We start from the raw sequence: 12479 nt of genomic DNA, 5'->3' as shown, positions 1-12479 counted from the left end.
ATTAAGAGGCCAGCATGGTGTCAAACAGCTACTCTTTAGTTTTTCTTTTAAGCAAATGAGAAAGGAGCCATAGTTCAAAACACAGCACAAGTAAAGATTCAAATCAGTTGTTGATCCTAAAATCCTTTTACAAGAGAAAATGAGGACACAGACAAGGAGGTCAGTCTACAAGCTTAACTGGGTCAGCCAGTCATGTTTGTGTTAAGTTAACCATGGAAAAGAACTTTTATATAAAGTTTTATTATCATACTGTACATAACACATGGAAATATTAGTTAGGCTATCATTTATTTCCTCTTCTGTCAATCATCATCTTTTTTGTTTCAGAAACAGAAATAAAAAAATAAAGTAAAAAATCCTTCCTAATCTCAGAGTGGAACCAAGTGCTTAGAAAGGTTTGCAAAAAGCACCCAAAGAGTTCACTTACATGGGAGATGCAAGTGATGTTTGCAAAATTCCATCTTCCTCCTTCATCCCACAACTGACCCATGGACAGTCAGGGAGCCACAATCCTCTTGTACACTTGCCAGACCAAGCACTCATATATCACAGGAATACTTCGCTCTCATGCAATATGGAGTTTTCCATTCCTGCCCACTCCAGTTTTATGCTCTTTGCAATCATCTTAATTTTTTTTAAAAACACTTTAGATATGCCTTTATAAATTTTATTTTGACAATTATTTTTTTACTTTTTAGTTATACCAGTTGATGTGGTTTTTTAATGTCTATTCTTAATATCTTCAAAGATATAATTCCTGTTCATCTTGTTCTGGACACTTGTATTTGTAGTCTCAGTAATGAATAGCTTACTCTTAGATGATTTGGCAACAGAAAGACTGCTCTGCACAGACAGGTTAACACAGACTTGTGCTAGTGGGAATAGAAAAGTAAACCCCTTTAAGTGGGTATTACGAGGAACTTCAGAATCAGGAGAACTACATACTGTCTCACATTTTTCCCTTTCATCACACATCTGTTAAGAGATACCTACAAATTAAAGAACTTTCATAGCATCTCAAATTTCTAGACATAATCAGTAACAACAATGCTTCAATGCTGTTAAAAAAAAAATCTTAATATTAAAGGTAAATAATTTATGAAATGAGATACCTGTGAATAAGAGTTTATAATATGACTCTGAATTTCATCCATTGTGTCTGTTCCATAGGACACAGTACCTAGGTGGAGGCGCTTAAATATCATCTCATTCTGTGTAAGTGTTCCTGTAATAAAGAAGTAGTATATCACAAAGCAGCAAAAAATACCGTGAAAAGGCCACAACTGCTCCCCCCGACCCCCCCGCCCTGAAATCTTTCTTTTGGAAAGAAGGAATGAATCATGAGTTAGCATCAGTTTAGTTAATTAAAGGAATGTTTGTGGAGAAAGATCAGGGTTAATCATACTGGAAGAAATCACTGGTCCACCTTCAAGCTGATTCTGCCAACACAACTAAATATACAAGCTCGAAAAAAGAGAAACACTTTCTCTTCATATGAAAGATAGAAATGCAGCATCTGGATGGAACTGGCTCTCAAAAGCCAATGCAAGAGTTTGTGCCATGTATCAGAAAATCTAAAGCAAAAAAAAAAAACCCAACCCCAAAAATTCATAAAGATATCCCTCACTTTGTGTACAAAGGCAAACATTCCAGCAAATGGGCACATTCAATGTTATCTAGAGTATGTCATTAAGACCTAACATCACTTCCAAATTTGACAGGTTTAGCCTCCAACCGGAATAAGCCAGAATGAATGAAATCAGTGTTTTCAGAGCTCACTTCACATTTGTAAGAAACTACAGGGTGTCAGTCACAGACTGACACTTTGTGTCCACCTCTATTGCATCCACCTCTGCCAACTAGTCACATCCTCTGGTTTGGAAAAGCTCTAATTGAGGGGTGGGGGTTTCAGCCTTCCATGATGGGGCAAATCAGGCAAGAAGAGGTCACTACCGCCTAGCTTCCCATGGGCAGCTCACAAAAGATTATTTTGACAATGGCCCTTCCTAAAACTTTTTTCTATGGTTACTCAGCCGAAGTGAAATTAATACAGGATAAAGCTATTCTAATATTTAACCACACAGTTTTGGGTCATTAACATACATAAATCTGATGATAAAAAAACCAAACACAACATGGTACCAAACCTTGAAGCTCTACAATATTTTTAGTATAGAAGATATGATAATTATCTATAAAGAAGAATGGCAGAATAAAATATTTCATATTATTTAACTAGACTATTTTTATATCATGTCTTTGTCCCAGTATGCCAAAATACAGAGTAAGCCACAGGAAGAGAGAAGACTCAAAGCATGACATATGCTATAATTACTATCTGGAAAACAATTGTTTGGATAGTTTGCATCCAGTTTATGCATCTAACAGGGCTAGAACCATTAGTGATCTTCAAAGATTCGGTAGGGCTGTAAAAGTCTCATGTCTTTCTCAGTTATAATCGAGATATCTGCTACTCTCGCTCCTTGGTAATACCTGTACAATGACACTTCACCTCATTTGTTGTACCATCACACTGCACTATCAAACCACATCTTCCTGTATTACCAGCACTAGATAATAATTCCAAATTCCCCCTCTATCATTAAAGAAAATAACATTTCCCCTTTTGCTTTTCCTTACATGATGTTGAGGATTTTTTTTCTAGTCATATTATTTGATTTAAAAAAATATTTAAAATAAGGTTTATGAGAAATACATAAATTCTCCACAAAATATGCATAACATCATCAAAAATTCACATGAGAAGAAGAGTATTTCCAAGGTTGGAAAACAGCCCAGGAAGACAAAGACAAATTCTGTAGAATTAGCAAGTCAGAAATTTTGGGTTACTTTTATACAAGGGATAAGAAGATTTTTTTTTTTTTTACAGTAATCATATAAAACCATGAGAAATTACTACTTCTGCCTTTAGAAGCTGTACTGTAGCTTTAGAAGCTTTATTAAGACCTTTTGTTAAGTTTGTTGATTAAATTTTTTACTTTAATTATAGACTAGAAAAATCCAATCTCTGGTTTGCACAGGAGAAAGATGAAAGTTTCCACTAACAAACATGAGACACTAAAATCTCCATTTCTAAAAAAATCCAAAACAAAACCAAAATCCACCCACTTTGTTCAATAATGTTTATTGCACAAAATTTCCAAGTAAATCTGCATCACCTTCCTTACTTTCCAGGCATGCTAATATCTTCTCACTGCCTTTAGCTCTGCCGAGCCTTTGATTTAAAATAAACACTCCCTAGGAATTGTGAAACTAAATGCTACTCAAAACTTGAGACAGCAGGCAACTGTCAAACCCGCTTCCCACTACTTCTGTAATTGCTGCCTGGGAAAACTGAGCAGGAAACAAAATTAGCCCTATGATTATTATATGGAAAGATTATTTCTTCTGACACCATTAAATCAGTCCAACTCCAAATTGTGCTTGGTGAAGGAAAGGTAGATCGGTAGCAAATTTGTGTATTCCCCCCCCAACCCCTTCTCAGCAAGCAGAGAAGAAAAGCTTCTGAGCAGAAAAGTATGGATTTTCCTATCTTGCAACAATCAGAAGCCAGGGAAGGAGGTTTAGGAAAAATGGGTGAGGAAAAAGAATCAACTTGGAAAGACATGGAAATAAATATTCTGGCAATCCTGATTCAATACTTGCATCTTATACATTACTTATACGATCCTTTTTATTGGCTACAGTAATAGGAAACATCTACGACATATGAAAAGAGGCTGCAAAAACACTGCTACACAATATTGTAGCAGTGTATCCAAAGAATAAAAAAAACAAAGAAAGAAAAGAAACAACAATTGCAGTTTGCTCTTGCTTCTTCAGACTAGTGTAAGGCTTTCAACAATAGTCCCAATAAACCTGATGTGTTATTAGACAAACAGCTGCATTTATGAAAGTGCTCCCAAAAATTTCTGCAAAAAGTAAAACAAAATATACTTTTTTCAGTCATCCACATGGAAGTTAAATTTCACCATGTATGCAAATTAAAAATTTACTTCTAAATTCTCCTAATGAATGAAACACCAAAACAGGACAGAAACGTTCCCAACAACCTGTTCCAAGTATTACATGGTGCCAATCAGTTACATTATAACTTCAGCAGCAGTTCTGTCTTAAATTTTAGTCTTTTAGTTGAAGACTAATACCCTTTGACAAAGCAACACATCTTTTATTTTATGCCCCAAAATGCAAGCCCTTCAAATATCTAGAGGTAGATTTTCTAATATAGCCCACTTTAGGAATGAAAAACAACCCAAAACTGAGCTCTCTAGTCTGCTCAAGGTGATAAGTACTAAAGAATAGTGAAAGAGCTTTCTATTTTTAATAATGCTTTTTTCAAGACCTACTTATCAATTCCACGCTTTCAGGACACTACTAACATGGAGAGTTCTTAGATAAAAAAAAGCTTATTTTAGAAAAGGTCCCAGAAATTATGCTAGTCAATATACGATCTACTACTACTATTATACATTCTTAAACTTTACGCTGGAATGCAGGTACCATACAAGGAAAATATCCTGACAAAAAGTTAGTATACAATTGCTGAAGAAAAATTTAGTATGTTCTTTAATGAAGCCAAGAGCTTCCCCCCCCCCCCCCCCCCCGCGCCCAATTGTATCATTAAACACAGAGTAAAGCAGGCAAAGAGGAAATTAATTTCTAAGGAAAAAGTCCTGAAGGCATCATTCCCTGGGTGGCAACAGATGTGATTCACAACAGAGCAGTAGAGTTTTTTTTATTTTGTTTTTGAAAAGCAGATGCAGATCTTTCTGATCCTATATTATGAGATGGTAATTTGGACCAATACCAACAATCTAAAAAGGCCAAAAATAAAAAAAGCAAGAAAATATGTACCGCAGAAGCATTAATAACTTTGTGAGAAATTGAGAGGGTGAGTAACTTTTCATAAAATACGAGTACTTAGTTTGAGCTATTTGCTTAAACACATAAAAAGTCAGTGTAAATGTGAACATTTCTATGGAAACTTTAAGGGAGATCAGGCCCAACGCTCTTAATAATTAGACTTGGCAACAATCTGGAGATGCAAATTCTTTCTATGAACCCTGGGAAAAAATATAACCTGGTATAGAATGTAAAAAGAAAACGAAAAAAATCATGGTGAACACATATGTAGAATAAGTCTGCTCACTCAGCTGCTCCACTTAAGAACAGGCCATAAACATAACCACCACAAAACCTCAGACCAAACCAACCCATTAAGAATGAGGGCAAAGACAAAAGAGAGCTGAGATATGTTTATTCTCTTCTGGGCAGAAGGTAATGGTAGAGGTAACAGTTAACATAAGCTATGAATAGCAGTAGCTATTTCCTCTGTGCCTTCTGCCTCTCACAAGAATGACAGCAATAACCAAAAGCAACACCCATACTCATTGGATACACCGTGTATTTTCAGTTGGTGGGAGTCCAACAGAAGCCACAAAGGATTCCTTTGACTGATCTACTTTGAGTGCATGTCTGGAAGCTTCCTGTTTAATCTCTCCATCAAAACTTTCCATTCCTAGTCTGCTTTACTCACCCTGCAACCTTCACGGTACCAAAAATCAGAGGTAGAGGAAATGGAAGGGCAATAGTGTGAATATATATCCATCAAAGTGAAGTGAGGAGACATTATTCCAACAGCATGTTTTTTAATTACTCTGTGGTAGCTTATGTTGAGCAGATAAAGACTCAATTAAAGTATACCTTAAAAGATTAATTTTCAGAAACAATTACTGAAAGTCACTATTCTAACAGTACATTACATTAGGCACATTTAATGAAAAAGCCCATATACACCAACCTCTAACACAATGCTTTCCCAGAAAATCAAGAATCCCATTGCTCTATGCATCTGTTCAACTATTATATCTGCTAAGTATCTCATTTGGTCCAAACACCCGCTAAAATGTTAATTACAGAATTCAAATACAAGTGTACGCATTAGTAGATAACTACACTTGGAAGACTGTACGCGTTTGTTTTAGCTGAATACTCTGGTAGTTGTCTTGAACAGCAGGTTTGCCATCCCACATCCTAAGCAACAAAATGTTCAATAAATATTGCCAAATATCTTTATTTTTCTTTCATGATTAGAATCTTTTTGTACCCTGAAGAGGATGAGATATCATGCTCAGCTGCCCTTCGAAACTGCTGGAAACTGCTCCCCCCTGTAACTGCCCCCCCCCGCCCCCGGATGACGCCTTTCTGTCAAACTTATATGTGATTCAAGTCCAAACAACGTGGCATTTTGGGTAATGGATGCTATAATTAAAATGTGAGTCCTAAAAAACCTGTTGTTTTAGTGGGTTTTTTTAGTAATGGCTTTGTTCTACATGAAGATAAAAACTCCCTAACAAAGGAATTAATGTATTGCTTTAATAGGCTGCACCCTGAGTTAAGTTTTAAAATTTATGAGTTCTCTGCAGCATTGTTCTTTAAACAATGGCATTGTCAAATGCAACCAGTGAGAAGATTAAAGTTCTCCCAGCAGATTAAGTACAAATTATCTGTCCTCCTGTTTCAGCATCATTTGTTCATTTATCACATAACGTCTAGTATTTCTGGTCAGTGTCAATATGCTCTGCATCCTTGCAGTTAACAGATGTCTTCTCTTGTCGAATGAATTACTTTATGTTTCACGCACTGGTGGCCGCAGATGTGTCACTATAGCAACATCATTAATTTCAGATCTTACCGGAAACATGCACTCCAATCAAACCTAATTATACCACATTGCTTTCTTGTCCCACAATAAGGAAACTATAATGCAATTATTGGGATACTTCATTTTCTATTCTACTGTGGCAAATGAGAGAGCCACTGTGATGGACGCTTCTTGTCAAAAAGCTTATTGATGAAGCACAAACCCAATTTACAATCATACAAAGGACTACCTTGCAATTATGTTAGTAATGCAATGCTCCTTAGACTCAACAACTAATTCTCAATCATTTCCAGTGAAGCTTGGACCACAATATAAGATTTTTGCAGACTGTTCTATGGATTCCTTTTCATTTTCAATATTGAGAAAAACTTCACCTGTTTACATTTAACTAGACCAGCCTTTTAGTAGCATCCACTTGTACAGACAGCTACAAAACTGGCTCTCTTCTTTCTCCTCTGACAGCCAAAGTTTTAAGTGGGCAGAAGAACAGAATCAACTGGTTTATATGACTACAACTGAAAATTCAAGTGAGAAAGTACTGAAGCCAGCTCTCATGAACAGTGCTATAATCATGCAATGGCAAGCATTGATTAACTGTACAGATTCTGTTCATTACCTAACAGTATGTTTCATATTTATGATAAAAAGCAGAATGAGACCAAATGTATTCAGGAAAGGAAACTGGAAGCAGCTACTGATATACTCAGGTAAAAGGTACGTTGCCTACATGTTTGTGCAGAATTAAAAATACTTTAAAATTTGCAGGGCATTTAAGACTAATAAAATTGAGCAGTGTTTCCCATCGCAATCTGAAGAAGAGCATGGTCCACAAGGCCATGGTCAGTGTTCAGAAGCTGGTGATGTCTGCTGGACTCCAGGCTTAGTTTAACTTACATCAGCTTTCAGCTGACACATGGCTAAAAGCACAGAGGGTGCGACTGCTGACTATTAGTCCAAAACATTCTGGAACTACTGCCCTACAATATTGCTTTTATTTTCATTTTTACATCATTAACTTAGAGATTCAGACCTTCCTCCAGAACTCAGTAGACTTCAGGGCTCTGAAAAGCCTTTGAGGTTGAATGCTAGCAATCCTCCAAACTATACATAAACACATTTGCTGGTAAAAGCATTTTAACATTTGTCTATTCATCCCCTTTTAAGTAAGCACTCTGAAAGGCCAGAATACAAGTGCTGCTTCTTAAAATTAAGCAGAACTACTGTGATTGCAAGTGGCATGATGTGGGTTGAAAAAACCCAAAAAACAATCAGAAGCAAAACAGGGTTGTTTCTCTTCATATATGCAAGTCAGTAAAATGTATCCTTTCAAAGCATCTATAATGTAACACAGTATTTTTGCTTTGAAAAACCCAGTATCACTAAATTATGTTTGCCCCACCCCCCCAATTTTTTTTATTTTAAAAGGAGAAAAACTTTGGTTTCAAGTGTATTGGTTGTCTTTCTAGAAGTAGAACTGCAGCAGCTGTTTTTTTTTTCTAACAACCTTCTGTTTCTCAAACAGGGTAGTAGGTACATACAGTGTGAGGAAAAGAAGATAGTACACTGACCCTTGTGCCTCAGAATATAAGATGGTCACCAGAGTCAGAATATAATTCCTGCATTGTAGAGTTGGGTGAAACTGTTAGCATTTTATTTAGCAAGCCTCTTAAAATTTTCAGTGCAGTCTAACTGTAAGCAGAATACCTCAACGCTTGAACCGCATTTCCAGTTTGGCTGGAATTGGATTCTCTAACAGAAATGTTTAAGAAGCAGACATTGGTTTTGCTTACAAAGTAGTGCTTTGGGCAAATGAACTCTACTGCATTGTTTTGAAAATTCATTATTTTTGAACATACTTCCCTTTTCCAAACATATGCTGTAAATTACATATTTCAAGCCTTCAATGAGACAGCACTCTTAAAGTTACATAAATTATCATGATGAAGGGTGCAATTAAAATCAATAAGCAGTTTCAAACAGCATACAAATCATTAGCTAACTGAAATAAAACTTGTTAAAAGAAGAATTGTTCACTTGCTTTGAAGAATTACTGCACTATAATTAGCAATACACTTTTCTACATGCTAAGAAAGAAGGTGGCAGTTGTCTATCTTTTAAGAAATCAAAGAACAGCATTCAGAAGTGTACAGGGTAACATGTACCTATAGAAAAAAATGAAAGTGTGTTTTCAAAGTGTGACAGTATATTAAATTTACATTTAATTTCAAAATAAGCAGTAATGGAAATGTTCAGCATGGGAGGGAATGTGGAACTATGTCAAGCAGAAAGAGAGGTAAACTGTATATTATGCTTTCTGAACAGTGTATCAGAGGCCAACCCCTGCCCCCCCAATGCTTTCTCACCATTTTGAACTATATTTTACTTAAAACCACTACAAATTTCTTCAGCTGTTTGAGAAACAACTTCCTCAGTTCAAAAGTTCACCTTCTTAAAAACCCAATATGTCTACCAGAACTGATTTGTTCAATCTCAGAAAGAACCAAGAAAGGAAAAGAAATACTGTATTTGCTACAGGATTTAACTTGTTACTTACTATGATATTTTCCGAAATAAACTTTAAGATTCCTTAAATACATCTAGAACTAAGAGCATGGTATGACTGAAACTTGTTACAGTCTTAACGGCAAAGAGCAGCATAGCGCAAGCTATTACTTCTTCACACCTACCTTCTGATCCTGGTAAGGGTTGGGTTTTCCAGTATACCAGGTCAGGTATAGTAACAGGTTACAGTTATGAAGATTAAATCATACAGCAGATCTACTGGTCTTTGTAACAAAGAACAACTAACTTCATGGGGACAGCAGATGTCAATGTGAAGGCTGATCTTATGACCTGTTTTGGAAATGACTTGCACTCTTGAAGGCCATTCTTATCTGTTACTATCATACAGTATTGCAGCAGAAATGAGGTGTAGAATAAAATAGCATTCTGAGTGCTAATCCAGAGTCTTTTTGGAGTAAGATATATGGTACTCTTGCTAATGCCATCCAGCGTCCTGTTACTATAGCAGGAGTGTTCCCACTGGAATAAATCAGATTGCTACCAAATACTGACTTTCACATGTAAATACCAGCCTACCTAAGCCTTTTGGTACTGGTACAAAGTCCTCAAGCACATGCTTAAAATTTTACTGAAAAATAAAAATCAGTACTCTAAATCTACTCTTACATTAACACATTCAAATATAGAAGAAAGTTTAGAAATTTTATAAAAGTCATCGCATTTCAGAATTGTAACCTGATATACCTGTTTTATCCGTTAGTAAATAAACTAATCGTCCCAACTCTTCTGGTATGGTGCTAGTTCGAACAACTGTTCCAGGAATATTGTCATCTTTCATAATCATCCACCCATAGGCTGCCTTACCCATGTCCAAGTTCACACGTAAACTGCAAAGGAAATTTATACCATAATCAGTGTGGATATTAGGCAAAGTGAAAGTTATAACCATAAAAATAAAACTAGAAGCTCTTTTTAGGATACCTGAAAAAAAATAATCTTAAAACTATATGCAGCAAAAAGTTTGGAAAAATGCTTTTGTTATGTGTTTGTAAGAGTACATATCACATTAGAAATTCAGGCTCCATCCCAGACTTTTAGAAGCTACTGCAACACAAACAAATGCAATACCATGCCTTCTGCATTAGACAGATTGCAACACACTGTGGAGATTCTCGACATAATTATGTTACTACCCTTATACAGATGAGAATATTATATACACTTTATCAACAAGACCAGATCACTATTCAAGTCACAGTTTTTATCTGGTTAAAAAACCCCCACCCACCTACGTTTTCTTTATGAAGTAAAAGTACAGATATTTTTGTACCTCTTCAAGTCACTATTTTTTAAAAAACTATTTTTTCTTTAGGAAAGTACAACTATATTTGTCAACTTCTCTTTCCCACCACAACTAATCAACAATGTTGCTGTCCTTCCCAAAATGTAGTTACAGAGGCTCTCTATTGCAAAAAGAGAATAATGCCCAAGCAGCGAAATGCACCCTCATGTGATAGCATGTGGGCTGGAGTTGCTACTGCCAGCAGCAATAAGGAACCTGTAGGTAGCTTTGTACTAGAAATTGTAATTTTCAGCAAGTTTTACTGATTATACATAGAAGTGCAAGATCAAAAGTATTTTTTCCCAGTTCACTTGGTGTCTGCATATTTATTTGTTAATATATCCATGTCTACGTCATACAAGAATCAATTGCCCTTGCACCTTGTATTCCTATGTTATAATAAAAAAGTCTTCACTCATGCTAGTCAGAGATAACTTTAATCACATTGCTCTGCCCCAAAATTAAATGCTCCAACTCAAAACTCTATGCCACCTTGTTCTAAAACTTTAAAATGCTACCTTCTTTTAGCTATTCACCACGTTCCTGCTACTATGTCAGAAGAACAGCAACTAAGAAATAGGCACTTGTTGATTCCTGTTGACTCTGCTCTAACAGAAATACTGAAAACCCAGCTAGGACAGCGGCTATGTGAACTACTCATAGCTGATTTGCCCAGGGCACAGCACGTAGAGTCCCAAGTTTAGTAACAGGTTCACAGTAACATGACTCTTAAAACTGTTCAAAGGTATGTATCAAGGTCAGAATACTGCTAATGCACTTCAGACCTTTTTTAACAGTCCTGAAGTGCTCCTTTACAGCATAACTAAAACAGCAGCCACAAACAGTTTTCATCTGTCCTCTTGGAATCACAGCGGCAGATTGATTGTGAATTACCTGAGATAACGGTGAACAATGAGTCATGAACTGCAATATCCCATAAAGAAGAGATGCATTTAACTAGAATTGTGAGAACATCTGAAATTTCAACACACACTGAAAAAAAAATCAGTTTATTCCACATCCCCTCCTTCCTGAATTTGTACAGCAGAAGACAACACATGTTCCAGCACAAAAAGAAACGAGCCTTTTTGATAAAAGATTCTTGACCATTCAAGATGATATTTTGTTCTTAACTAGCTCTTATTTTCCCATTAAAATCATCAGCAGCAAGAAACCATCCTTCTACCTGGTGACATACGGCAATTAGTTTTTCAATATCATACCTAACTTCAGCGGTCTTCAGAGACGTAAATAATTAACAAAAAAGATTAGGACAGACAACAGAAGTAGGACTCTACCAGATTCCTTTTATTGAAAAAGCTACAGTATAACGAGGAGAAAAACACTGGTAGTCACTTGCCTCACACTGGTTAACTACAGTTTTACCCTGTCTTACACAATCCAGAGCCAGTACTGAGCAACCAATACTTGTATTATGTATGCCAACTTGCAGAGTTAGAGAGAATATAAGAACCAACGTAACACATTTCACACTAGTCAACAGAAGGAACAGCAAAAGATTTACTCCTCTTACGGGTGAGAACCTGCTAGTTAGCCAGTCAAGTACAAAGGATGCTGTCTAGCTCAAGAAGAGAAACATGAGTGCACTTAACTTCAGTTAGGAACAGCTAGACATTTGCTCTAGCCAGTAGTATGTAGCTTAAGTGATGGATGAAAGCTGCTCATCATCCCTCTTCAAAGAGGCATTTGGGCTACATTTTTTTTTTCCTGTCTGGGCTACTGAGACAGGAATTTTGCGATGAAAGCTCCATTTAAGAGCTGCAGTCTCAGGTACATGGCACACAAAGAGAGAAATCCACATGGCTGTTCTACCAATGGAGACCTACAAAGTCATCCAGACAGGAAAAACTGTACTCAGTAAGACTACATCAGAAAATTCTCCCAAAGCTGAAGTGCAGTTCATATCTT

General features: G+C 36.3%; 1 protein-coding gene across 5 annotated transcripts in view; it reads right to left on the bottom strand.

Moving 5' to 3' along the window:
- ATP9B (ATPase phospholipid transporting 9B (putative)) overlaps positions 1 to 12479 on the bottom strand; it is a 177963-nt gene that overhangs the window by 34919 nt on the left and 130565 nt on the right. For all 5 annotated transcript variants that reach the window (XM_075706384.1, XM_075706385.1, XM_075706386.1 and 2 more), the window contains 2 exons: positions 9953 to 10095; positions 1113 to 1225 (listed from right to left, as the gene is read on the bottom strand). In XM_075706384.1, coding sequence (XP_075562499.1) covers positions 1113 to 1225; positions 9953 to 10095 — 256 coding nt within the window. The remainder of the gene's footprint in view (positions 1 to 1112; positions 1226 to 9952; positions 10096 to 12479) is intronic.

Source organism: Pelecanus crispus, chromosome 2, assembly GCF_030463565.1.
Source record: "Pelecanus crispus isolate bPelCri1 chromosome 2, bPelCri1.pri, whole genome shotgun sequence".
NCBI classification, from domain to species: Eukaryota; Metazoa; Chordata; class Aves; order Pelecaniformes; family Pelecanidae; genus Pelecanus; species Pelecanus crispus.
The sequence above is the reverse complement of the archived record's forward strand: the minus strand, read 5'-3'. Positions and strand labels throughout refer to the sequence as shown.